Here is a 26,651-nt window from a genome sequence, read left to right on the forward strand (position 1 = left end):
CAAAGAAGTCGCCAGTAATAGTATATGTGGCCAAGCCACTAGTAATGATGATTGTGGCGAGCCACCAAGACAAGATTTCCTCCATAACAGTATCCCAACCCCATGCAGTATGTTGTGTATGCAGAATGCCATGCTCAGAATCAGTCATACAAATCACAGACAAATCAGTCATACCAATCATAGACAAATCAGTTATTTATATCATGGACAAATCAATCATTTACACTCGAGGGGAAAAATAGTCATTTACCCTCTAGGGGCATTACGATCATTTTACCTTATAGGGGTATTTCGGTCAGTTTACCCTATGGGGGTATTACGATTATTTTACCCTATAAGGGCATTACGACCATTTTACCCTATGGGGTTTTTCAGTCATTTTACCCTACAAGGGTATTACAGTCATTTTACCTTACAGGGGCATTATGGTCATTTGACCCTACGAGGGTATTTTGATCATTTTACCCTTCGAGGGTATTTTTGTCATTTTACCCATCAAGGGTATTTCAATAATTTTACCCTTTAAGGGCATTTCAGTAATTTTACCCTTCGAGGGTATTTCGGTAATTTGCCCACGAATCAAAAGTTTGGCTTACCACTCGAGCGTTCGCACACTCGTGTGGTCTCAATCGCCGTGTTCATAGCTTTTCGGCTCTTGCCGCTTTGCAATTGAGAGAGGGTGTGATTACACACCTTTTCACGAAAGCTAGCGAAACACCTCTTGGCACTAACCTACATTGATTTGAATATTCGGTCAGCCCTTCAATAACCAATATTTTCAAGTACTTAAACCACTCTTAAACAATCATCACCTACCACGATTATAAGAAGTATGGCCTACTCTTCTAAGATTCTTGGCCAAGGCACGATTCCACGTTCTTGATGATTATCTACTCAAGCAACGATTTTTATAAAACAGACATGGTTACTCGAATATGATTTAAGAAAAATCCAACACCAAAATCACAGCATATTCAGCCTACCAACCAACTTACCCCAACAATCAAACGGCTGGTGAAGGGAAGATTTGGAATGCCTCCACACACTAGAGAATCCTCTTTTCTCTTCTCAAGATTTTAACACCCGAAATTGATGATGATGAAATAGGTTAAAAAAGCTTAGGTATATTCAGCCAAGCACAATAGAGAAAGGATCGTAACTGAAACTACACAAAAGAGCCTTGAAGAAATTGGTTGGGATGGGGAGAGTGGGAAGCAGAGAAGAAGAAGATAGTGAGTAGGTTCGGCTTTGAAAGAAAATAGAAGAATGGAGGGAAGAGAGAAGAGAAGTGCATGCAGCACTATTAGGAGAGTAGAGAAAATAGAATATGGTGTTCGGCAGAGAAAGAAAAATGAGACCAAAAAGAAACTTACCTATTCGGCAAATGAAGGAAGGAGGAGAAGTAGTCGAAATTTTGAACACTTCAATAGCTAAAACACAAACCTAAAAGGAACCCCGAATGATAGAAAAATCTCAAAGAACATTCGGCACCTTCCTTTCAACCCTCTCAAAACCGAACAAAGAATTGCCCTGTGTCAAAAATGCTCCCTTCCTTTCCCCTTAGTCGAATTTTACTAAGCCTTAGAGTCCCAATCGGCCATAACACCCTACCAACCTCCCATTTTTGAATTTCCTTGATTTTCTCTCCAATCTCCACCTTTATTTGCTCCACAATTCCATCCAAGACCAATTCAAACTTCACTTTACAGAGTTCGAAACCATCTCAAACTCCTGCCGCCTCATACTAGCAAAATAAATATTCTTTTTGCTTACACTAGGATTCAAAACCAAGCCCCCCTCAATAGCTCAACACGCCACTTGCCTCCTTGCCACAAGCTCTTTTTTGACACATTTTATCTTCAATTAATAAAAAAGTCTAAAGGCCAAAGTCCAGGTTCCTTTAAAATAACAAAATAAATTGTAAGAGCCAAGACTTGAACCCAGGCTTTCTTATAACCTTAATGACGCCAAAACCACTAGACCACAAGATTCCTTATGACATTTTTTTAACATAATAATTTAAAAGGCCTACATCCAAGCATCCAGGGTTTTATCCCCTTAAAACCAAAATTTTTGCTAAAGCCCAGGTTTGAACTCAAGACTTTTCCAACTCCTCTCAGGACCATTAACCACTAAAGCAAACATACTTTTGTGCACAGTTTCCTAACCATTCCCTTGCTCAAGGCCCAATACTTCTAGGCCCAAATTCTGGGGCATTGCCTAATGTGTTTGTCTTTATCATCTATCACACGAGGAATATCACCATCCCTACATTCAGATGTAACAAATCTTTTTTGCTTGGATCATTTCCAATCATTGCCATCTCTCACAATTCTTTTCTCCTTCTTCTCATCTCACAATTCTTTTCTCCTTCTTCTCAAGGTTTTCTCTATTTCAGGATTAAAATAATGCTATTCGTTCTCAAGAATACCTTTACTCATAAACTAGCAACAAACCTAAATAAAAAATAAAAAAAACAACTAAGTAAGCTAAAACTAACAAAATTAAATAAATAATAACAAACCAAAATTCACCAATTTGTCGATTCCTAAAAACAATGCCAAAACCTATCATGTGTGAATATATAATGCGAATGTGTAAGTATACATATCAAATCAAGTAATAAAGTGATAAGTGAGATCATCTCTACGGGATCGAAATAGGTAAAAATATGATTCAGTTATTACTATAAACTATACTAATTAGGCTTATGGAATAATAAACAGAATAATGATTTGAAGTGAAGTACTAATATATGAAATATAAAAATCAAATAATAAATAAAATGTTGTGGCAATTCTATGAGACAAAGTTGAGAGGATTGATGATGTTGAATGGAAAGGTTGGAATTACTTGGATTATATCTTAATAATATAATAATATCATGGAAAAATCTTGACCAAATTACTGTTCAGAGTATAACTACTGCATTCTGCTTCTTTCAAGAGCTAGAATTAAAGCTATCATTCTAAGTCTTTGTACATCTACAAGTCTCAAGAACAATACCTAACAATATTCTTCCTTAGTATTTACAGATCACAACTATATGTCTAGAGTGCTACAAGTATTCGCTCGAGTACTCGCTCGTATCATTCGGTTACGATCCAACTTATTTAACCTTTTCAAAATTAAATCAAGTCTAAGAAAATACCATGCATTCATCTATGTCTAGAGCTTACATGCATATATTTAGAATAATTCAAATCGAATAAAATAGTAGATCTACTCAAAATATCACCTTAATCAATAAATGTATCAAGATAGATCTAGTAATTCTAACCCAAATGAAATTACCTCATGGGTTAGGATTTAAAATCCAAAATCAAAATAACATTCAACAACATCATTAACAGTTTAGAAATCAGAGAAATTAATTAACAAAATAAAGGTAGAACTGCAAGAAGTTGTCGCCACTTTAGCTTTCACTTAGGGTGATTTCTCGTCTTTTTCCTTGTATCTTTACTTTCCTCTTAAACCACTACCCTATTTTTTTCTCTGGAATTTCTCACGATTTTTTCTGGTGGGAAAACTGCTCTCCCAATCCCCCTCTCAAATCCTCGTGTAAAATCCCCTCCAAAATCTTTTTCTTTTTTCTTTCTTTTCTTTTTCCTCTTCCCCTCTTTTGGCACACACTTTTCTCCCTCTTTTTTTAGGTGGATTTATCGGGTACATGTCCAACTGACTGAGAGTGATAAGGACTGAGTGTCACGTCAGCATTTTACTGGAATTGCCATGGCATTTGTGTTGGCAATTCATCCAACCTTTTGTCATGGAAATATTTCACTTCCTCCATTCTCTTCCTCCTTTTCTTCATCCTTCCTACACTTGCTGCATACAATAACAAATTCCCTTCTTCCCAATAGTAAAAGTAACATGAAATGACATTTAAGGCACAATCCAAGCATTATTATGCAATGTTCTAAAAATAACCTAAAAATGCAAATATATCTTCTTAAGTACATGCATTTAATCAAGCTTAGAGGTTCAAAATATAACTCTTTTCAAGAGTTATCACATGCCATACACAAGTCATGTACCCAACATACTGCCTATGGGCTCGATCATCTTTAGAGCATAAGCCTCCACTTATATCAAAGCACATGAGTTGCATGCACATGGTCAATGACTAACTTATGATTTAGGTAAATCACACCATGAATATCACAAGTGAATTAATTCACAAACGGATTCAAAATTAATTAATCTTAGGTCTAGTCCAATGTATCATTCTACCAATGAATACATCTATGTCTCTACCTATGGAGTCAACTTCTCCAATAGCCAAGACTAGCCATCTCCCCAATTGGAATTGTAGATGACATAATAATCCTTCTTAGTATTTGAATCAAATGATCACTTTGATTCTTTTGCGAGATTACATACGTATTTTGATTACCTATTGCAGTAAGTTGTCTTTCTCGCAATGTAAACGTTTATACAATGCCACTTATCTTCAGTTTGAACTTAGACAATCAATGAGCTAATATTTGCTTGTCAAGATTTCACTATGAATGCAAAATATAAAATACAGAAATAAAAAATACATAATAGTGAAATATGAAATTAACTTTATTTATTTATTCATCGTTCAAATAAATAGAAACTAGTTACATGTTTACTACAATATGGGCACATTTCCTAACGTCTTTGTTGTATCCTTGTTAAGAATCGTCTCTAGAATTGTATGATCCAAAGCCTGAAACAAATATTTCTTGGTTTATAATCTTTTAGTTTTTTGATCTTCAATGTTCTTTTTTCTATACATTAGTAGCATCTTCTGCTGCAGCAGTAATGCCATTCTCCACAAATCCCTAATACTCCTTGGAACGTAGAAAGTTCTCCACAAGCATCGCCCAATGATAATAATGCCCATTAAACTTTGACACTGCTGGTTGTAAAAATAATCCCTTTTTTGCCATAGTTTAAGAAAACTGCAGCTTCTAAATGAACTAGGCCCTTTAATGGTTCAGATACCAAATGTTAAGAATAAGAAAGAATAATTAAAGAACAAAAGAAATGGAGGAGAATGATCTTGTACAGCAGAGAATAAAAATTTTGACACCCAACCCGGTTCGTGATATTTATAGCAATAAACCCTACACCAAAATCATAAATGTGTTTTTGGATAGACGGATCATTAACATTCCCGACTTTCAACCAAATGATCTTCTCCGTTATTCCCGTGCCACAAATTGCTTTGAGTGTGGGCTCGAACAAATCAAATCAAAACATAGAACTAGAAATAGTTTTATTTTATTTTGGGTGAAAACAAAAATTCTCTTCTCAAATAAAATCGACAAAATTGTTGCTAAGGAAAAATAGACTTAATAGTTGAGAAAAAAATTCTATTTTTCGACAAAGTAACAATATCTTAAAGTTGTGTAAATAGCCCTACCGATGCCAACTATTTATAGGGAGAGAAGTTAGAAGCCTTGTTGAATTGTAGATGTTCATTTCAACTAGAAAAACAAACTCCTGGTCTAACTAGGATGTAAGTGGCGGCAACCCTAGTTAATTTTGTCGTCCCACCTTATAACATAAGGGGTTTTTGGGCCTCTTCTATATTGGGTTCAATTATAAGTACTTTCTGGGCTTTTAACCCAATAATTTATAATTTGGTCCAACCCAATATTTGTTTTCCTATTTCCCAAAAAATAAACTTCAATATATTTTTAATTAAATAAATTTCTTCACCCAATTCTAATTCCGTTAAAATGATGACGACTTTATCGTAAATGAATTTATAAGAAAATATATTTAATATGTCTGTATTCAACAGTTCACTATGATCAAATGATTTATTTCCATTTTTAACTTTATTTAATTTGAAAAACATAAATTCATTTTTTAGGTCTTTTTCATTTTTCATTTTCATTTTGGAGAAAACCACATTCATTTCCAAATGATTCCATTTCTCCATTTTCATTTCCATTTTGGAGAAAAATAATCATTTCCAAATGTTTCCTATTTCACCATTTTTACCATTTATTTTCATTTTTGTTCATTTGATTCAACATACAACTCATTTTTTGTTTCAACGAGTTAGCAGAGGGACAGATTGGACATATGCAATTGAGGCTTAAATGATTTATAATTAAGTTCCAGCTTTTCGCCTATTAATTATAAACTCATTTAGTCATGAAATCATTCCACTATAGTATCATAAATGAGCTTTCCCCAACAACATACCATTATGAAAGCAACTCGATTAGTGCTCGTCCAATGGCCTTATCATAAGTGGGTTACCCTCATAGGATATCCTTAATCTTTTTTGGATAATATTCGTTCTCCCAATATGATCTTATTTTATCTCATGGTAACCATTACATCTTCCTTCATGAAAAGTCAATTACTATCAAATAGTAATCAAGTCATTCATAACAAAGATGAACGACCTGTGACCACTTTTATTTTTTATCAACCATGTAATTCAAATGAGAGGATATCATTTACCCATGTCTTGGGCTATGAATTCCACTATTTTGAATGACACTACATACTGTAAAATTCGTACACCCAACGCACCAATTTTTTGTTTTTTATTTGTTTGAACTCAGGTTTTTACTTAAATCAAAGTGTATAAGTCACGCATACATAGTCTGCCATCCACTCAGGATTTAGCTATGCCACACTATGAATATCTCAAATGAATAAATTCATAGATAGATTCATGATCTGTTTATCTTGGGTCTAGTTTGATATATTGTTAGTCCAGTCAGTCACATCTATATCTCTATCTTCTGGAGTCATCGGCTTAGATGCCCAAGATAAAGCATCTCCCGAATTGGACTTGATAAATGATATATTAGTCTTTCAATGATTTTACTCATTTCTGATTAAACTAAGGACATGTTTAGGTTCGTCTACTAATATAAGTTGTTTTTTTGTATTATGACCTGACCATGTAATATCGTTTAGTATTAGTTTAAACATTAGACAACCAATAAGCAACATTTGCGTACATTTTTCTTTGCGTGTAAAAACCATATGAGGACAATCATATAAAGTATATTAATAGAATCAATGAATTTGTTTTATTAACCAATCTGTTCAAAAAGTTTACAAATTTAAATAAATATACTACACTTAGGGCACTTGATCCAACATCTTCTACATTCTGGAAAAATAAAATATTCGGCAGCTGAAAATGAGAAAATAAAGGAGCCACTACTAACTACCCAATAAACTTAAATGACTAAATATCCCATGATCATAGGAATTTATTGAACAAACTTCCTAATTCTTAAACCAACAAACTCTATCATTTTGGGGAATCTATTCCCATATATCATTACAAATGTGAAAAATATTTTTTTGAACTACACTATTGCAAATTTGAGAATTATTGCCTACATTATTACTAGACCTGATCATGGGTCGAGCCACCCACTCAGGCCCAAAGGTTCACCTAAAGAGTGGGTTAGTTTGGGTAAAAGTATGGGCTCGAAAAATGGGTTTGGACATATTTTGATGCTTTTAGTGTATTTGATGTATTATATTTTTTAAATTTGTTTTTATATAAAATAATAACATAAAAATAATTAGGAAGGCTTGGGCTCAACTTTAGTATTTTTTATTTGGGTCGGGATTGGAAAAATTTTACTTATTTTTTAGGATGGGCCGGGCCTAAAAAATGTACCTAAAATTTTACATTAATCCAGTCCGAACCCGACCCGATCCATTATCATATCTGATTATTAAATTTCATAAACTTTTGTATAAAATATTTCAAAACTTTTGAAAGGAATCGCACCATTCATCTTGTTTTAAAATATATTTCATAAATTTGACTACTTACTATTCATCAATTACTTTTCCTTTTGAAGACTTTGCAGACATGCAGAGAATCTGCATTGAAGGTATTGCACTCCTTAAAACTAGAATTTAGATGTTTTGTAATATATAGTATATAAATAATGACCCAATATAATATGTTTATTTATTAATTATAATTTGTTGTATTTTCAAATATTGAATAAGCACGGTTAAAAAGATCTTAAATATATATTGTTTCCAAAAAAAAATTTGTCATATTCACTTGAAGAGACTAAAATCCTAAATATCCTCAAAACTGAATTTGTTTTAAAAGGAAAAATTAAAACCAAAATTGTATACTTAAAATGGAATTAAAAATATTTAATTTAAAAAATAATGAATTAATTTCATTGGTGAAACATGTAAACCTTTTAATTGAACATATAATTCTTTAATTCCTAGATTTTATTAGTACTTGTGATGAGTGCTATACATATGCAGAACACAATGAGAACAAAGTGACAAGTTAACAACTACATATTACAAGCACTCAACAGTATGTAAATTGATAAATATAATCTGAGTGGCTGGTAATATAGCATGAATCACACACTCAACAAGTTCTTCTCCATTAAGCTCACCTCCAATAGAGTAAAGTTAATGCCTAGACTTTTCACTCTCTCCTGGGACACTTGAAATGCTGGAAATACCGGTAGGGATTCCTTCTTGCCTCAGCATCTGCCATCACCAAAACTTTCAACTAATTACTCACTCACACACACACCAAATGGCATCACCAATTGCAAATTACATTTCAAGTTAAACAACTTACCTTTGGGGAAGAATAAGATGAGGGTAAAATTCCAGTAATATCTTCACTAGTTAAGAAGGATACACAGATTTCTCGGCTACGTAATATCTTCCGCATGCTAAAAGTGTCTCGAATACAAATATATATGCATTCGTAACATCTCTAACGTTTACCCATCTAGATGTTGCATTCAAAAATGTTTCACCCCCTACATGCATCAACTCATTTGTATGTTAAAGTGTGAGAAATTCGTAGAAAAATGATTTATATTAGGGTTAATATGTAGTTTACTCCCTAAGCTTGTCTAAATTATAGTTGGTACTTGAACTTGTATTCCTTCACACACATTGCGTTAAATTTTTAAGGGTTAAATGTAGTTTGCCCCCTGAACTTGTCCAAAAGTACTTAGTTATACCTGCACTTGTCCAAAAAGTACCTAATTAGTACCTGAACTTATTAAAAAAATATACTCTTTTAAATTAATTTATATTTATTAAAAGATTTTTTCTTTTTAGTTTATCTCCTCCACATGTCATCAATGCCATGTTAGCACAAAAGAACGGTGTTAGTGCGGAGTTACCAACCTGGGTGATGGAATACAAGTTCAAGTACCAACTAGGTACTTTTGTACAAGTTCAGGGGCAAACTACATATTAACCATTTATATTATCAACATGTTATGTTTTGGCCTCTATCACTTATGCCACAAGAAGTTGCTTAGAGCCCTATACAAAACCTAGATAAGTTCCCTTTGTAGTTTCTCACTTGTGTTCTATTTTACAACGACTTCCCTACTCTCTCTTGCAAATAAACACTAACCACTTACAAGCAAAGTCTTTTTGAATATGTAGTTCTTTACTATCTTCACACACACACACAAATAAAAGAAGATAAACCATAATACTAATGTTGTGGTGGTTGGGGTGGAAGTTTACTTAGCTACAAGATTCACAATTGGATCCATAGTTGCATTGAGAGTTGACTGTAAAAGAGGTCCTAACACCATACATGGGTTTATTGTGACCATGTTTATACCATTTTCTTCTACAAACTTCCAATCAACCTTCTTTGCTAAAGTCTTTGAAAGCATATACCATTGTTGAAAAAAAAGAATATGATCATTGATTAACAAAATGTGAAACAATAATAATAATTCAAAGCATATCGAATATCAACATTCTTAAAACATCCTTCACTTTTTCAAAGGTACAATTAATGAAGATAACAAGAAAGCAAATACCTTTAATTTTTCACAAACAATAGGATCTAAGAACCATGTCTCATCAACTACCACATCATCAGCCAGAGGTTTTCCAATCAATATTACTGCTGCAATAGAGAAGATTATAAGCACTCCTTTAATAGATGGGACTTTAGCATAGGATCCAAGAACGTTGAGTGTCCCCTTCACTACTGGTTCAACCATTTCAGCCTACATAAACCCAAGGATATATTTAGTTTAGTGATGTATCAGGGCTTACTTTCTATGTAACGCCCCAAATTTTTGGATTTTGAAATGTGTATGTTTGTTAAATAATTTGATTTGGTGTGTTGGTTAAGTGCTTTGGAAGTTTGCTTTAGGTTTTAAGTTCAATACCCTTGTTTAGGGATTTTTTTATTAATTTTTTACTTTAAGTTAAGTTGGAACCTTAGGACTTAAATCAATTTCCTTGTTGGGTTATGAAAATGATGAGCCTAGTGGTTCATTGGTTAAGGATTTGGTTACTATTTGGTAGTGAGTTCAATTCTTATTATGCGTAAATGTGGAATGTTTTTGCTTGGACATCTCGTGGGTTGTTAGCTATTAAATCTGAAAGGTGGGGTTTGGATTAGATAAAAACTTGTTATTTTTATTTTATTCTATTTTTATAATTTAAGTCTATCAAATCCCTATATTCCTTCTTTTCCCTAAAATTGTTTGTTCCCTCTCATTTCTGCACGTTCTTTCACTTTTGTTATTTGTTCTTGAAATCCCATTTTTTCTTTTCTTTCTTTCTTGCTTGCTACTGTTTCTTTCTGGTTGTCGTTAGACCATAGTAGGGTTTTCTTTGGCTCTTCTTTTCTATTGTAATCAATTTAAGAGTAAGTAAGCGCGATTGTTCTATTTCTATTATTTTGATTCAATTGTTCTTTACTTAAGGTAGTGGTTGTATTAAAGTTGTTTTCTTTCATTTTTTTAGTGAATAATGTTATTGTGTTGATTAGGCGAAGGAAGCAATAATCTAATTCCTCCAGCAGAGTAGGTTCCGTTTTAGTCGTTGTTTTCCTAGTGGTATGGATTCAAATTTTGTTTTGGGGGCTGCAATTTTGTTTAATTAAGGCATTGTTTGATTGCATTTTTGACATATTGTTGGTACGATTTGCTACATAATTGTAGGTTTGTGAGTTCTTGTTATCGAAGTTAGTCGACTACACAATCAGGTGTGTGAAAACGACCTTTAAACTCTATAGAAACTCAAAAAATCATAAAACAATGGCTCTTTCAAAATTGCCCAATGCCACATGGCCGTGTGTCAAGCCGTGTGGTAGACCATGTGTGGCACACGGCTGTGTGAGACTGTGCAGACCATGTGGCCAGACCATGTGTGGCACATGACTGTGAGACTCTGCAGGCCGTGTTGCTAGACGTGTGTGGCACACGGTCGTGTAAAACTATGCAAACCATGTGGGTAGACTGTATGGACCACACAGGCTAGGTTTTTGGCCTGTGTGGGTCTTTTTGTCCAATTTTAGGGCCGAATTAGGGGTTGTTTGAGGAACTTGAAATTTAGGTCCGTAGGCATCGTATGGGGTCGGAAAGGCCTAAGTTGTGTTAAGTAAGAAATGTTACTATTAAATTATGTGCTATGTTCTGAATTGTATGATATATGTAGTATGTATGCCATATGATTTATGATATATGTAAGTATGATATATGATTATGATTTATCTGTGTTTCAGGGTGGGTTATGATATGATGGAGAAAGTGTTATATGGTACTTTATACTACAGTTATGGCGGCTAGACCGCAAATTTATGTATGGCAGCTCAGCTCCAAATATATGAGTGGCACACCGCCACAAATTGGTGTGATTGGATGGATGGACTCTTTTAGTCCTGTATGGTGTGATTGGTTGGACAAATATGGTGTGTAGTAGATGGGGCTAGGATATGATATGATATGATAAAGTATGTTGTGTTATTATTCGATATAACATGATATGCTAAGATTCAATATGATATGATTCGTTAAGATATGATTCGTATAAATTCTGATATGATATGAAATAATATGAGACATTCTGATACATATGTATGTTTGTACTAAAATTATGAGTCAAATCATACACACATTTGTTGCTTTGTTTCAGGTGATCCTCTGATTTAGGGTAGGACGACGACTCTAGAGCTCGGGTTTCACATTTTATTCTGGTTTAGTACTATGGATTTCACTGGTTTTCTTGTTATTATGGACATTTTGGACTTTTCTTGATTTTTTTTATATTTTGTGGTTTATTTAGATCTTTAGGACCTTTTTGATTTTTATTAAGCAAAAGTCTCTTCCTTTTTAATGACGCTTAACTTAAGATAACTAAATAATAATAATCATGATTTTTCAAACAATTCACGGTATGATTTTCTACTGCAAGTCTAACTGAAATTTTCTAAGTGATTTATCTTGCAAATGTACCAATGAATTGGTTTTGATTTTAGTAAAATGACATAAGATGTGTTCTCAAAAAAATTTCTATACTTTTAAAAGTTATCCTAGTTACTTTTCTTTCTGCTAAAATTGATTTTCAATACGATTAAATGTGTGTTTCTTTTGCTTGAATGATGTAACCTCCATAATCTAACTGTAACGTTTAGACCGGGTATGGGGTATTACATTCTAATTGCAACTATTTTCAATTTTAACAAGAAATCATGCATCCATTAAAAAAGAGAAAATACCTGTGGATCTTCCACATCAAAATAACAAAGAGATGCTGTATGGAAAACGCCAATGCAACCTTCAACCACTAGATCAAAAGATCCCTCCTCAATTAGCTCTGTTTTCTTTAGATCGTCTAAGAAAACATTTTAAGATTAAAAAGAAAAGAGAGCATGATGAAAGTGGGATAGTAAAAGCAAAGAAAAAGAAGCACTGACGTGGGTCACGAACAGTGGCATTGATAGAGTACTCATGTTGCAGTAAGAGGTTGACAAGCCAGGAAGTGATGTAACCCGATGCTCCTAACACACAAACTACTTCTCTGCTAGGCTCAACCCTTTTTGTCCTGACCTCTTCATTTGCATGCATCTATGTATATCTTGTAACGAAGGTTGAGGTTAAAGAGCATGGAGCTAAGTCATTTAAGCTAATTTGGAAGTCACCCAGACATTGCCATCAGCTTTTAGGATAAGAGCAATTGGTTGGGACAAGCAACATCACAAACCGTTGAATTAAGTAAATACTTAGAGAAAATTTCCAAATTTTTAAATAATTTCGTTTATATTAAAATAAAAAACAAATTGAAGCTTAACTTTTTACTTAATATTTTATTAGTACATTTTAGATATATTTAAAACAATTAAAAATCAAAATATTTCCAAATTAAAACTAATTTCTACCTCTAAATTTTTGGAATATTTTCAAATTCTTAATTTTAGGAAAATCACATCAACATTTATTTAAGAATATTGTTTTGTTTATACAACACTTAGTGTAGAGGCCCATTTTTATCTGGCCCAAAAAAACTCAAATAAATAAATAGTACATTAATTAAAAGTGCAATCTGTTACAAGCCAAATATAAAACCCTAAAGCCCAATTTATCTAAGCCCTAAAGCCTAAAACATTAAAAAATTTTAGAAAATATAGCCGCCGTTCCCCTTGCCACATCAGTAGGTGTGCCATCTGAGGCCTGACATTGTCGCCTCGTCCTTGCCGCTGCCACCACCTACAAAAGATAGAGAAATAGAAACAGAGAGACAGAAAGGAAGAACACAAAAATAACATGTATTTTCGGCTATAAAAAAGCCAATGAACAATTCATAATTTTTTTTCTCTCCCTTTTTATGAAGAGATTCAACAGAGAAATACAAAAAGAAAAAAAAAACAAGTTTAAAAGAAGGTAGTTTTTTATTTTATTTCATTTGCCTTTTTAAATTTCAAAAAATATAAAAAAAGAAAAATAAACAACAAAAGATTCATGTTTTTTTACCTATAATACTCATGCCGTCGTGGAACTTCCCTTTTCTCCGACTTGAGAAGCCTCGAAACCCAAGGGGTTCCGTCAAGGGCCTCATCGAAAAAGGGAGAATTCGAAGGGTTTCTTGGTCCATAGTCAAAATTTGGCTAGGTTTTTGGGGACTTTAACCTCGGATCTCTGTTCCACGTGAAAAGGGGACAAAAAGGATTCTTTTGGGAATTTTTGACCATCGAAGGTGGCAGTTGCCAGCACTGATGACCGGTGGTGCAGCAAATGTACGGTGGCCTTGGGATCAGAAAGGGGGAGTTGAGAGAGAGCAGAGAGATTTTTTTTTATAAAAAATCTTGAAAACGAGTTTTTTAAATATTTTTTTACTTATATAGCCTCCTCAAAACGACATCGTTTTGGGCTTCGCTTCAGACGCCCAAAACGACATCATTCCAAGCTTGACTCGAATTCCTTCAAGATCCACGTGTTTTTTGAAGGGTGGGGATATTTTTAGTTTTGGTCCTTCTGCCTTTTCGCTCCTTTTCAATTTTGTCTTGTGTCTTTTATTTATTTTATTCTTTTACCCCTTAATTTCATTTTCTTTTAAATTAGTCCCTTGGCCCATTGCTGACCCACTAAGGGAATGCCACGTGTATAGGGGTTGGGAAAATAACCTTCTGAGTCCCTGTACTTTTCTGCTTTATTTTAATTCGATCCTTTATATTCTATTTTTTTTGTTTTTTATGATTTATGCTTTAAATTTTGTTACATATTCAATTCAGTCCCCAGATTATCGACCCTTTGAGGAACGACGTGTACTGAGTTTGGATTATTTACCCTTTTGGTCCCTGTATTTTATTATTTTATTATTTAACCCTTTTATTTACTATTTTTATTTATTTATACTTGAGGTTTTGTCACAATTTCAATTTAGTCCCCTATCCATTTAATTAAGTCATTGTACTTGCTTTTCTTTTAATTTTTTGCCCTCGAATTTCTGATTATTTTATTTCGGTCCTTTATTTTTTAACTATTGATACTATTAATACTATTAAGTGATTACCGTTGTTAATCAATATTATTTTTTAAAAAAAATTTGCTCAAAAATCAATATTTTATTATTGTAATTATATTATTAACATACATTTTTATATTATTTCACTATTCGTATTGTACAGCCCAAATTTACCCGGGCCTCACCAAATAACGAGCCCAAAAATTTAAAACACAGCCCAACTAGCCTAACCCACCAACCCGAGCCCAATTACAATACAAAACCCAATACAACCCAAGAACCCCAAAATAATACAAACCTAGCAGACCTAACCCATTACAGCACCAACCCAATTAACCTCAGCCCAATTAGCCCAAACCCGAAGCCCAATAGCCCGGGCCCAATTTACCAAAAAATATTTGCCTAGGATTTCAGAAGCTGAAACCCTAGGCACCGCCTCCCCCATAGCCTTTTGACCTTTTGGCTCTCCGCCACCGCTGCCATTGTCACGTCGCCACCATCGCGGTCACGTCACCACCACCACTTGCACCGTCACCTGCAAGGAAGAGAACAAACAAGCCAAGAACACAAGCAGTAGAGAATCGGTTATAAAAGCCGAATATGTAACTCTATTATTTTTTTTCGAGTACTCCTTGTAAAAAAACAGAGATTAACAACAAGAAATAAAAAAAAAGCAAAGTCGCAAGGTGATTTCACCTTTTATTTTCTCTGTTTTCTTTTATTTTTTCATAGGTTTTTATATTTTTATTTCGATTTCATTTCTCAAAAAATCTAAAAAGAAAAGGGTTAAAAGGAGGTATCTTTTTTACTTGCGGCGCGCCACCGTCGGTGTTTCCCTCCGTGCGCCAAGGCCGTTGAAACCCTTCGGGGTTTTGTTTAGGCCGCGTCAAAGGAGGAGTGGTCTAAAGGGGAAATAGACGTTTTTTTGTCTTTTTCGGCAAGGCGAAGCCGCGACGAGGATATGGCGAAGCCTTCGCATGAGATCACCGGCGCCGTGGCCGGATTCAAAGGGGAGGGGATCGGTTCTTTTGAAACAGAGAAAAAAAAGACTTTTGGTTTTTTTTTTATTTTAACTGCAACTAAAATGAATTTTTGGTTAAAAATTTGGTTAAAATAAACCATCAGAACGGCGTCGTTTTACCATATAGGGTCAGGTACCAAAACGACGCCGTTTTGGCCCTGACCCGCACGGTGACCCAACCTTGGGGAAGGATCCGCGTGTTTTCCTTGAATGAGTTATTTTCGCGCGCAGTCCCCCTGCTTTTTCAGCGCATTACAGTTTGGTCCTATTTCGTTGTTTTCTTTTATTTTGATCTAGCCCTAAAATTTTACTTTTGTTTCATTTTAGTCCCCATTAAAGCGCAGCATTTTGGGCTTTGGGGTATTTAACATTTTGGTCCCCCCTTTTCGGCGCGCGTCACAATTTAATCCTTTTTTTGTTTTTTATTTCGATTTCGCCCAATACTTTCGTTTTTATTTTGATTTAGTCCATATTTTAGCATTATTATTATTATTATTATTATTATTATTATTATTATTATTACCTACTTATTTATATTTTTATTCAAATCTCGATATATATATATATATATACATGCATATATTTTATGATATACATACATTATTTTTTAAACTTATATATATTTATATATTTTTACATATTTTACCACTTATATACATATCTATATATCTATATACATATTTTTATTTTCATAAATATATATACCTACTTATATGCAATCTTTATAATTTAAAACATACCTTTTATATACCTTTTTTTAAAATTCTTACATACATACATATATATATATATTATAATGTTATTCACTATTATTGTTTTATTTGGTGTTAATGTATTTATTTATTTACATGCTCATTATTATTTTTATTTTATTTAAGTGCTTTAATTTTTATTTGTTTATTTACTCTTATTTGTTGATTTCTTTTCATTATATATTTGCCATCTTATTTATTTATCTTTTCTTATTTTGCTTGTGTTATTTACATTATCATCATTATAATTATCTTACATTTTACTCGGATTTATCAAAAACGAAAAATTTTTCAAATAAGGCAATGTTTTGCGTTTGGAAATTCGAGAAAACATGCCCTAAGGTGCTAGGTGTCGATTTTTCTCGTTCAACCAAATGGCTTAATATCCTTTTAAAAATTTTAAAATAAGGCAATGTTTTGCATTTGGGAAATTCGAGAAAACATGCCCTAAGGTGCTGGGTGTCGATTTTTCTTGTTCAACCAAATGGCTTAATATCCTTTTAAAAATTTTTAAAATAAGGCAATGTTTTGTGTTTGGGAAATTCGAGAAAACATGCCCTAAGGTGCTGGGTGTCGATTTTTCTCGTTCAACCAAATGGCTTAATATCCTTTTAAAAATTTTTAAAATAAGGCAATGTTTTGCATTTGGGAAATTCGAGAAAACATGCCCTAAGGTGCTGGGTGTCGATTTTTCTCTTTCAACCAAATGGCTAAATATCCTTTTAAAAATTTCAAAATAAGGCAATGTTTTGCGTTTGGAAATTTGAGGAATGTACCCTAAGGTGCTGAGTTTCGATTTCTCGTTTAACCAAATAGCCAAATATCCTCTCAAATTTCAATCCATGTCATCCGAGTTTTTTTTAAGGATCGTATTTTAAATCTCTATAAAGTTTTCATTTTTTTGACACTAAGACATTAAGTAATCAACTAGGTACCAATTTTGGGCATATCGAGGGTGCTAATCCTTCCTCGTGCCTAACCGACTCCCGAACCCATTTTTCTGAATTTTGTGGACCAAAATCATTGTTTTAATAAAATTAAATCGTTTATTAAAAACAACCACTTTTTGAGGTGATCCGATCACACCTCATCAAAAAGGATCGGTGGTGACTCCCGTTTTCGTTTTCATTTTTCAAAACCCAAGTCGACCCCATTTTCAATCAAAAAATGGTGTCAATAGCTTGGCGACTCCGCTGGGGACCCAAAATAAAAGAGTCAAGCCACGAGTTGATTACTTTTTGTCTTTTTGTCGAAATTTGAAAAATTGATTTAAATATATGATCCTCTCATTGCATTTCATTTGTTTTGAGTTATAGTTTTTATCATGTTTTGTATTTTAAATTTTTATATCTCTGCATTGTATTCCATGACCGTTGGTCACACCTTTTTAAGTGGGAGTGAGAAGTTAGTCCTTCGTGAGGTTTTCACCTCCGTACAGGATAGTGGATCGCTTTCGGGATACATCTGTACCTATGTCTTCGTGAGATTTTCATCTCCGTGTAGCCATAGGGAAATGTATTCCCCTGAACCGAACTCGGTCTATATGAGCCTATAATGGGTAAAGATCGAGGAATCTGCTGGTTCAGGTACCCTTACTTTAGAGCCAAACCTCATGTAGTGAACCTTAGGAGCCCACCCTAGGTAGAACCACTTCGAACCCCTAGTATTCACCCAAATAGGTGTTCTATTTATTCTTGCTTGCTCTTGCTTTGTACTAACCTGTTTTCTTTTTTTGTTATGATTGCATTGCATTTTCATCATAAAGAGGTGTTGATTCACGTTCGGTTGTTAAATACAAAGTTTGTCATAAGGAAATGGGTTTCTTGATAAAGTGGATAATAATACGGTTGTCCGAATATGGTCCAAGAAAACATGATAAGAGAAGGATGATAGTTTAATGGAGGACTACACGACCATTGCTCCGTTGTCCGAGAATTCGAGATGACAAAGATTATTTGAGAACCGCTGAACTTTCTTAAAAGAGAAGCCAACGAGCGTCACGAAGATGAGTGAGCAACGAGTCGCGGCCCGGATCAAGCAAAAGGGAGATAGAAGAGACATCCCTTTTGGAAGAGTTCGTGAGATTTATCTTAACGCGCGAATGAAGAAAATGATCGTTCTCTTGGAACATAAGGGTAAAGCCGTATATATATCCGCTTTATGTAAAGAGATTTGTTTTCTAGTAAAGTTGTTCTAATAGAATTGAACTAAGAATCAACGTCTCTTTTTGCATTCATTTCATGCGTCTGCATTGCATTTCATTGCATGCATCAAATTTCACTAAAAGACCCTAATCAAACAAAATCATTTCAGAGTCAATGGAAACCAACCTACCAAACCAACACCCTTGCGTTACCCAAACAGGAACTAGAGAAATGGAACAAAGGTTGGAAAAATTAGAGCGAATACAGATACAGATACAGGAGCAATTGATCGAATTTCAACAGGAGATGAGAGATCAGATGCTAGAATTATAGAGAACCATGATGAGCCAGTTCAACCGATTGCTAGCTGGAGAAAAAAGGAAGGACTCGATGGACCACTCTGGGGTTGATAATAAGGATTTTGCTTATTGCCTAGATTGTACTTCGACAAGTGCCCAGGTCCAGCCAGATGGGCACCTACAAGGGGCACTCTTCACTATCAGATCTCAACAATATCAGACTGGTACAGCAACACCAATGAGTTGCCTGACGGACCCAAGATCCAATTTGAGGAACAATTTCCCTGTTGCTCTTGATAACCCAGCTGAAACAAAACAGGCGAGGGTGGAGTACCTAGATACTACTAAGGCCCCAAGAAAGAAGAGAAATAAATAGGATAATGCAGACAAGCATAACAGGGGCCACTCAAAGCCAATCACTATGAGCAGGCCAAAGACAGAAACCACCAGACGTCGGAGTCCTTTAGAGCAAAAATCTTATACAAAGACAAATATAGAAAGGCTGCAGTTTACACCTATACCAATGTCATATAGTGAGTTATACCGAAGCTTATTTGATGCATGTGTGGTGTCCCCCTTCTACTTAAAACCCATACAACCTCCGTATCCCAAATGTTATGACATAAACGCACAATGCGACTATCATGCAGGAATTACGGGGCATTCAATAGAGAATTGCACTGCTTTCAAGAAACTTGTTGAAAAACTCATTAACATGGGTGTTGTCAGATTTAATGACTCGTCTAGCGCAGAAAATCCACTACCCAATCATATTGATAGTGGGGTAAACATGAAGGTAGGAAGGGGATTAGTTATTTCTGATTCAGGAGGAGACCATGGAAAAACAAGGAACCATTATGAGTTCCATCACGAGAAGGGGTACGAGACCCAAGAGAGTGTGAAATTTAAGGCCTTGGCTCCGGACACGATGGATGACAAGGAGATGAAGCTCTGTGAGGAAATTAAAGAGGATAAAAACATATACACAATGTTGGCAAGTGTTCATACCAATGACATATGTGAAGACACAAATGAAAAGGGACCTTGTTAGATATCTGCCCTTATGAATCTGGAGTGTTCTAAGCAATTAAACTGTAGAAGAAACCCCTGTAGTTTTTAGAGCTTATTTAGAGTAATGTTCAAAACATTTTTGTTGTTTTTAGCCTAAAAATGATTGAAATTCCTTTGTGAAATAGGCTAATGTCCGAACGTTATTATTCTAATAAAATACATCTTTGCATTCGTTTTGGAGCCAATTATTATTTCATTCTTTTGGATTTTCTTCCACATCATTCATTCATTCATAATCATATTGTATAAATAATTATTCATAAATTTATACTTTCTTTTGTACATTCTTTGGTACTTATTTTGAGTCCCCAGATATCAATGACATGAGTGACACTACAGACTCAGATTTTCCTCTTGAGCGAGGTATGTGTTTAGACGGATCTCATGGCTTTGAAAATGACATGGATTGTAGCCTATTTTCAGACTTATTGAGGATGGTAGAACAATATGGAAAACAGATCCTACCCTACAAAGAATCAATGAAATCCACGACTTCTCCCTATGTGGGGTATGAAGGTTGTTGGGTCGATCTCACCAAAAGAGTTTGGCGGTCATTAATTTATCTTCGCGGGAAGAAGCTGCTTCATATGCGAATGTCATAAAGTCGACAGCAAATTTTTGGAAAAAATCATGTCAGCATGAAATGTTGAAAAGGATCATATCTGACAATGCACCAAATTTGAACAAGAGCACGATATCAGAATTTTGCAGTTTGTTCAAGATTAACACCATATCGCCAAAAAAAAAAGGATAATGGCCAAAAAAAACTCCGCAGGGGCAACGCCCTCTTTTTTGGCTTATCGCGGTTTCACCTATTGAGGTCGAGATTTTCTTCTCTTTGAGTTTTTGGATCCAATCCTAATTGAAGAGGAATGTTCAAAGTTATCCATCAGGGTCAAATGCGCCAAAAGCAAATGATGCGAGCTCACAAAAAAGTTCGCCCTAGAGAATTCCATGAAGAGGGACCTGGTATCGAAGAAGATCCTTCCCATACAAAAAGAACTTTATGCCAAGCTGAGAAGAACCTTATGTGGAAGGCCTTATATGGAAAAGCGTCGATCTTAATCGGAAAACAAGGATATGCCTAATCCTATGATCACGGATTCAATAAAACTAAAAAAAAAAGGGAAAAAGGAAAAAAAAGAGAAAAGAAAAAAGAGAAAAAAGAGAGGCCAAGGTGAAAACCCGCAAAGGGCGCCTTGAAACCAAAGGGGATTTGAGTTGAAAACCCGAAAAGGGCAACTCAAATTTTGGATCAAATTGTGGCATGAGGCAATCAGATCAGCTCAAATTTTGATCAGATTGGGGCATGTGATGATCTTGCTATACTTGAATCAATAGGAAAGGGTAGGCAACATCTTGGGGCATCGACAAAGTCCTGTAGATCTCCTAAACACATGTCAAACTCAAAATGGTCTTCAGATAGTTTGTACAGAGAAGTTCAAGCTGCAATATCTGGGGCACCCAATTCTCATATTATTTGTTGTTCTTGGAAAACTTTTTTCTTTTCCAAGATATACATTCCCAATTAATTCCTTTGTCATCCTCATTTACTATTTTCGATAGTTTGTTCTTTCGATCTATGCTCAGAACCAACTTTATTCTTATCCATTGTTATGATCTTTTTTTTGCAAGCATGTTGCATTGGAATAATGATTAATGGACTAATAAAACTTTCACAAAGGAAGTTTTACATATTTCTCTGAAAAGTTTCTAAATAATATAGGAACCTGAAATAGGACAATTGTTTAGAACACACCAAATTTTAAAGTTGGAAATTTGAGAAGGAAGAGTCCAAATTTAGACTTTCTCTTTGGATTTTGTTGTCAAGTGCATTGCTTGAACAAAATGACAAGATGTTGTGTCAATGACAAAACTTAAATAAACAAGCAAGCAATGATTATCAGACAATAGGAAGAGGTTACCTCGGAGAAGAGATCCTTCATTTGCACATGAGTATAACACCTTCGGAATGGTGTGAGGAACTAGAACGATTCAGGTCCTGTATCCTTGAATTGTGGTAGGAAAGGATTGAGGAAAGGCCACATATTTCTACCCTAGGATTACAGTGGGAGAAGGATAGTACAAATTTTGCGCCCTAATGAATTAAACTTTGAGGTTTACAGTGGGGGCAACCTGGCAAAATGTTTCTTCAGAAAAGCCAGCCAAGCAAGAAGGCGTTGTAGCACGTTAGTCACAAAGCCTTAATAAACTTTGAGTAATGATAACCTAAGAGGGATCATTTTCGAAGAATAAAATCTTGCATTCATGCAAACACCATCCATACATGTCTAGTTAGGAGCATTTGATTTATTTTGATCATGCCATCCTAATCATTAGGCATAATCAGGTTCATTATACAAGTCATGTTCCCTAGAGAACAGATCAGCGAAGACACAAACCTTGCCTCTCTCGGTTGTAACAGAGCTGGTTGAAGACAACAGATCTTGCCTTCCTGCATTGACAGCAAAACATATCGAAGACACAAACCTTACCTCTCTCGGTTGTAGCAGAGCTGGTTGAAGACAACAGATCTTGCCTTCCTGAATTGACAGCGAAACAGATTGAAGACACAAACCTTGCCTCTCTCGGTTGTAGCGGAGCTGGTTGAAGACAACAGATCTTACCTTCCTGCATTGACAGTGAAACAGATCGAAGACACAAACCTTGCCTCTCTCGGTTGTAGTGGAGCTGGTTGATGACAACAGATCTTGCCTTCCTGAATCGACAGCGAAGCGGATCGAAGACACAAGCCTTGCCTCCCTCAGTTGTAGTGGAGCTGGTTGAAGACAGTAGATCTTGCCTTCCTGCATCGACAACGAAGCGGATCGAAGATACAAGCCTTGCCTCCCTCTGTTTTAGTGGAGCTAGTTGAAGATAGCAGATCTTGCCTTCCTGCATTGACAGCGAAGCAGATCGAAGACACAAACCTTGCCTCTCTCGGTTGTAGTGGAGCTGGTTGAAGACAACAGATCTTGCCTTCTTGCATTGACAGCGAAGCAGATCGAAGACACAAACCTTGCCTCTCTCGGTTGTAGCGGAGCTGGTTGAAGACAACAGATCTTGCCTTCCTGCATTGACAGCGAAGCAGATCGAAGACACAAACCTTGCCTCTCTCGGTTGCAGCGGAGCTGGTTGAAGACAACAGATCTTGCCTTCCTGCATTGACAGCAATGCAGATCGAAGACACAAACCTTGCCTCTCTCAGTTGTAATGGAGCTGGTTGAAGACAACAAATCTTGCCTTCCTGCATTGACAGCGAAGCAGATCGAAGACACAAACCTTGCCTCTCTCGGTTGTAGTGGAGCTGGTTGATGACAACAGATCTTGACTTTCTGAATCGACAGCGAAGCGGATCGAAGACACAAGCCTTGCCTCCCTCAGTTGTAGTGGAGCTGGTTGAAGACAGTAGATCTTGCCTTCCTGTATCGACAGCGAAGCGGATCAAAGGTACAAGCCTTGCCTCCCTCGGTTGTAGTGGAGCTGGTTGAAGATAGCAGATTTTGCCTTCCTGCATCGACAGGGAAGCAGATCGAAGACACAAGCCTTGCCTCCCTCAGCAGTAGCGGAGCAGATCGTAGATAGTGAATCTTATCTTCCCAAGACAGTGGAGAAGCAGATTTAAGCCATTAGTTCTATCTCCCTAAGCAGTAGTGGAGTAGGTTGAAGATTGCAGATTCTGTCACCCTAAGTCGAAGATGGTAATCTTATCTTCCCAAGACAGTGGAGAAGCAGATTTAAGCCATTAGTCCTATCTCCCTAAGCAATACTGGAATAGGTCAAAGATTGTAGATTCTGTATCCCTAAGCAGTAGTGGAGCAAATCAACAACGGCGAATCTTACTTCCAAGCGATGCAGCAGAACAGATTGAAGTCACAACGGCGAATCTTGTGTCCCCGACATTGTAATTCAGAAGATTGAAGCCACAACGGCAAATCTTACTTCCAAGCGATGCAGCGAAATAGATTGAAGTCACAACGGTGAATCTTGCATCCCCGACATTGCAATTCAAAAGATTGAAGCTACAACGGCGAATCTTACTTCCAAGCGATGCAGCGGAAAAGATTGAAGTCACAACGGTGAATCTTGCGTCCCCGACATTGCAATTCAAAAGATTGAAGCCACCACGGCGAATCTTACTTCCCAGGCGATGCAGCGAAACAGATTGAAGCTACGACGGTGAATCTCGCTTCCCCGACATTGCAATTCAAAATATTGAAGCCACAACGGTGAATCTTACCTTCCCAGGCGGTGCCGTGAAACAGATTGAAGCTACGACGGTGAATCTTACTTCCCCGACATTGTAGTTAAACAGATTGAAGCCAATAATTCTATCTCCCTGGTTGGCAGTGGAATAGATTGAAGATTTTAGATCTTATCTCCCTAAGCAGTAGTGGAGCAGATCGAAGATGGTGAATTTTACCTCCCTGTGGTTACAGTAGAGTACATTGAAGCCAGTAATTCTATCTCCCTGGTTGGCAGTGGAATAGATTGAAGATGTCAGATCTTATCTCCCTAAGTGGAGCAGATTGAACATGACAGATTTTACCTCCCTGTGATTACAGTGGAGTACATTGAAGCCAGTAATTCAATCTCCCTGGTTGGCAGTGGAATAGATTGAAGATTACAGATCCTATCTCCCTAAACAGTAGTGGAATAGGTCAAAGATTGCAAATTCTGTCTCCTTAAGCAGTAGTGGTGCAGATCAAAGATGGTGAATCTTATCTTCCCAAGATAGTAGGGAAGTAAATTTAAACCACAAACCTCACCCCCTGAAGTTACAACAGAATGGATTGAAGCTACAAGCCGTATCTCTTTGAAGTGCAGTGAAGTGGATTGAAGCAACAAGACACAATGGATTGCGAGAAGGCTATCTGAAGAAGAAAGGCACCAAGAGGTCAAGACTCGACGAGACCGGGAAAATTTCGTCTTTCTTAGTCTTTGCTCTGTTCTCGTTACACGACAACGAGCAAAGAGGGGCAGCTGTACAGCCCAAATTTACCCGGGCCTCACCAAATAACAAGCCCAAAAATTTAAAACAAAACCCAACTAGCCTAACCCACCAACCCGAGCCCAATTACAATGCAAAACCCAATACAACCCAAGAACCCAAAAACAATACAAACCTAGCAGACCTAACCCATTACAGCACCAAGCCAATTCACCTCAGCCCAATTAGCCCAAACTCGAAGCCAAATAGTCCGGGCCCAATTTCCCAAAAAATATCTGCCTAGGGTTTCAGAAGTTGAAACCCTAGGCGCCGCCTCCCCCTCCCCCTTAGCCTTTTGACCTTTTGGCTATTTGCCACCGCCGTCGTTGTCACGTCGCCACCGCTGCAGTCACGACACCACCACCACTTACACCGTCACCTGCAAGGAAGAGAACAAAGAAGCCAAGAACACAAGCAGTAGAGAATCGGCTATAAAAGCCGAATATGTAACTCTTTTGTTTTTTTCGAGTACTCCTTGTAACAAAAAACAGATACTAACAGCAAGAAATAAAAAAAAAGCAAAGTCGCAAGGTGATTTCACCTTTTATTTTCTCTGTTTTCTTTTTATTTTTCATAGGTTTTTATATTTTTCTTTTGATTTCATTTCTCAAAAATCTAAAAAGAAAAGGGTTAAAAGGAGGTATCTTTTTTACTTGCGGCGCGCCACCGTCGATGTTTCCCTCCGTGTGCCAAGGCTGTAGAAACCCTTCGGGGTTTCGTTTAGGCCGCGTCAAAGGAGGAGCGGGCTAAAGGGGAAATAGACGTTTTTTTTCTCTTTTTTGGCAAGGCGAAGCCGCGACTAGGCTATGGCGAAGCCTTCGCACGAGATCGCCGGCACCGTGGCCAGATTCAAAGGGGAGGGGATCGGTTCTTTTGAAACAGAGAAAAAAAAAAGACTTTTGGTTTTTTTTTTATTTTAACTGCAACTAAAATGAATTTTTGGTTAAAAATTTGGTTAAAATAAACCATCAGAACGGCGTCGTTTTACCATATACGGTCAGGTGCCAAAACGACGTTGTTTTGGCCCTGACCCGCGCGGTGACCCGACCCTGGGGAAGGATCCGCATGTTTTCCTTGAATGGGTTATTTCCGCGCGCAGTCCCTCTATTTTTTCAGCGCATTACAGTTTGGTCCTATTTCGTTGTTTTCTTTTATTTTGATCTAGCCCTAAAATTTTACTTTTGTTTCATTTTAGTCCCCATCAAAGCGCAGCGTTTTGGGGCTTCGGGGTATTTACCATTTTGGTCCCCCCTTTTCGACGCGCGTCACAATTTAATCCTTTTTTGTTTTTTATTTCGATTTCGCCCAATACTTTCGTTTTTATTTCGATTTAGTCCATATTTTAGCATTATTATTATTATTATTGTTATTGTTATTATTACCTACTTATTTATATTTTTTATTCAAATCTATATATATATATATACATGCATATATTTTTATGATATACATACATTATTTTTTAAACTTATATATATTTATATATTTTACATATTTTACCACTTATATACATATCTATATATCTATATACATATTTTTATTTTCATAAATATATATACCTACTTATATGCAATCTTTATAATTTAAAACATACCTTTTATATTTTTTAAAATTCATACATGCATATATATA

The 26,651-nt window shown here is 35.9% G+C and overlaps 1 protein-coding gene across 1 annotated transcript; it reads right to left on the bottom strand.

Annotated features, from left to right (window-relative positions):
• Positions 1-8,637: 8,637 nt before the first annotated feature.
• LOC105789507 (phenylacetaldehyde reductase) lies at positions 8,638-12,848 on the bottom strand. Its single transcript, XM_012616876.2, has 5 exons — positions 12,698-12,848; positions 12,500-12,615; positions 9,810-9,998; positions 9,510-9,668; positions 8,638-8,787 (listed from the first exon to the last, which is right to left on the bottom strand). Exons 1-5 carry the CDS (start codon positions 12,846-12,848, stop codon positions 8,638-8,640), a joined length of 765 nt encoding a protein of 254 aa, XP_012472330.2.
• Between the last annotated feature and the right edge of the window lie 13,803 nt (positions 12,849-26,651).

Source organism: Gossypium raimondii, chromosome 2 (genome assembly GCF_025698545.1).
Source record: "Gossypium raimondii isolate GPD5lz chromosome 2, ASM2569854v1, whole genome shotgun sequence".
NCBI lineage: Eukaryota > Viridiplantae > Streptophyta > Magnoliopsida > Malvales > Malvaceae > Gossypium > Gossypium raimondii.

Bases quoted from the DNA above. Each gene is read 5' to 3' on its own strand.
- LOC105789507 (XM_012616876.2), bottom strand. From the start codon at position 12,848: ATGCATGCAAATGAAGAGGTCAGGACAAAAAGGGTTGAGCCTAGCAGA. The intron at 12,616-12,697 runs GTCAGTGCTTCT...ATGTTTTCTTAG, and splicing joins TGCCACTGTTCGTGACCCAC to ACGATCTAAAGAAAACAGAG. The intron at 9,999-12,499 runs GTATTTTCTCTT...GGGTTTATGTAG, and splicing joins TTGATGTGGAAGATCCACAG to GCTGAAATGGTTGAACCAGT.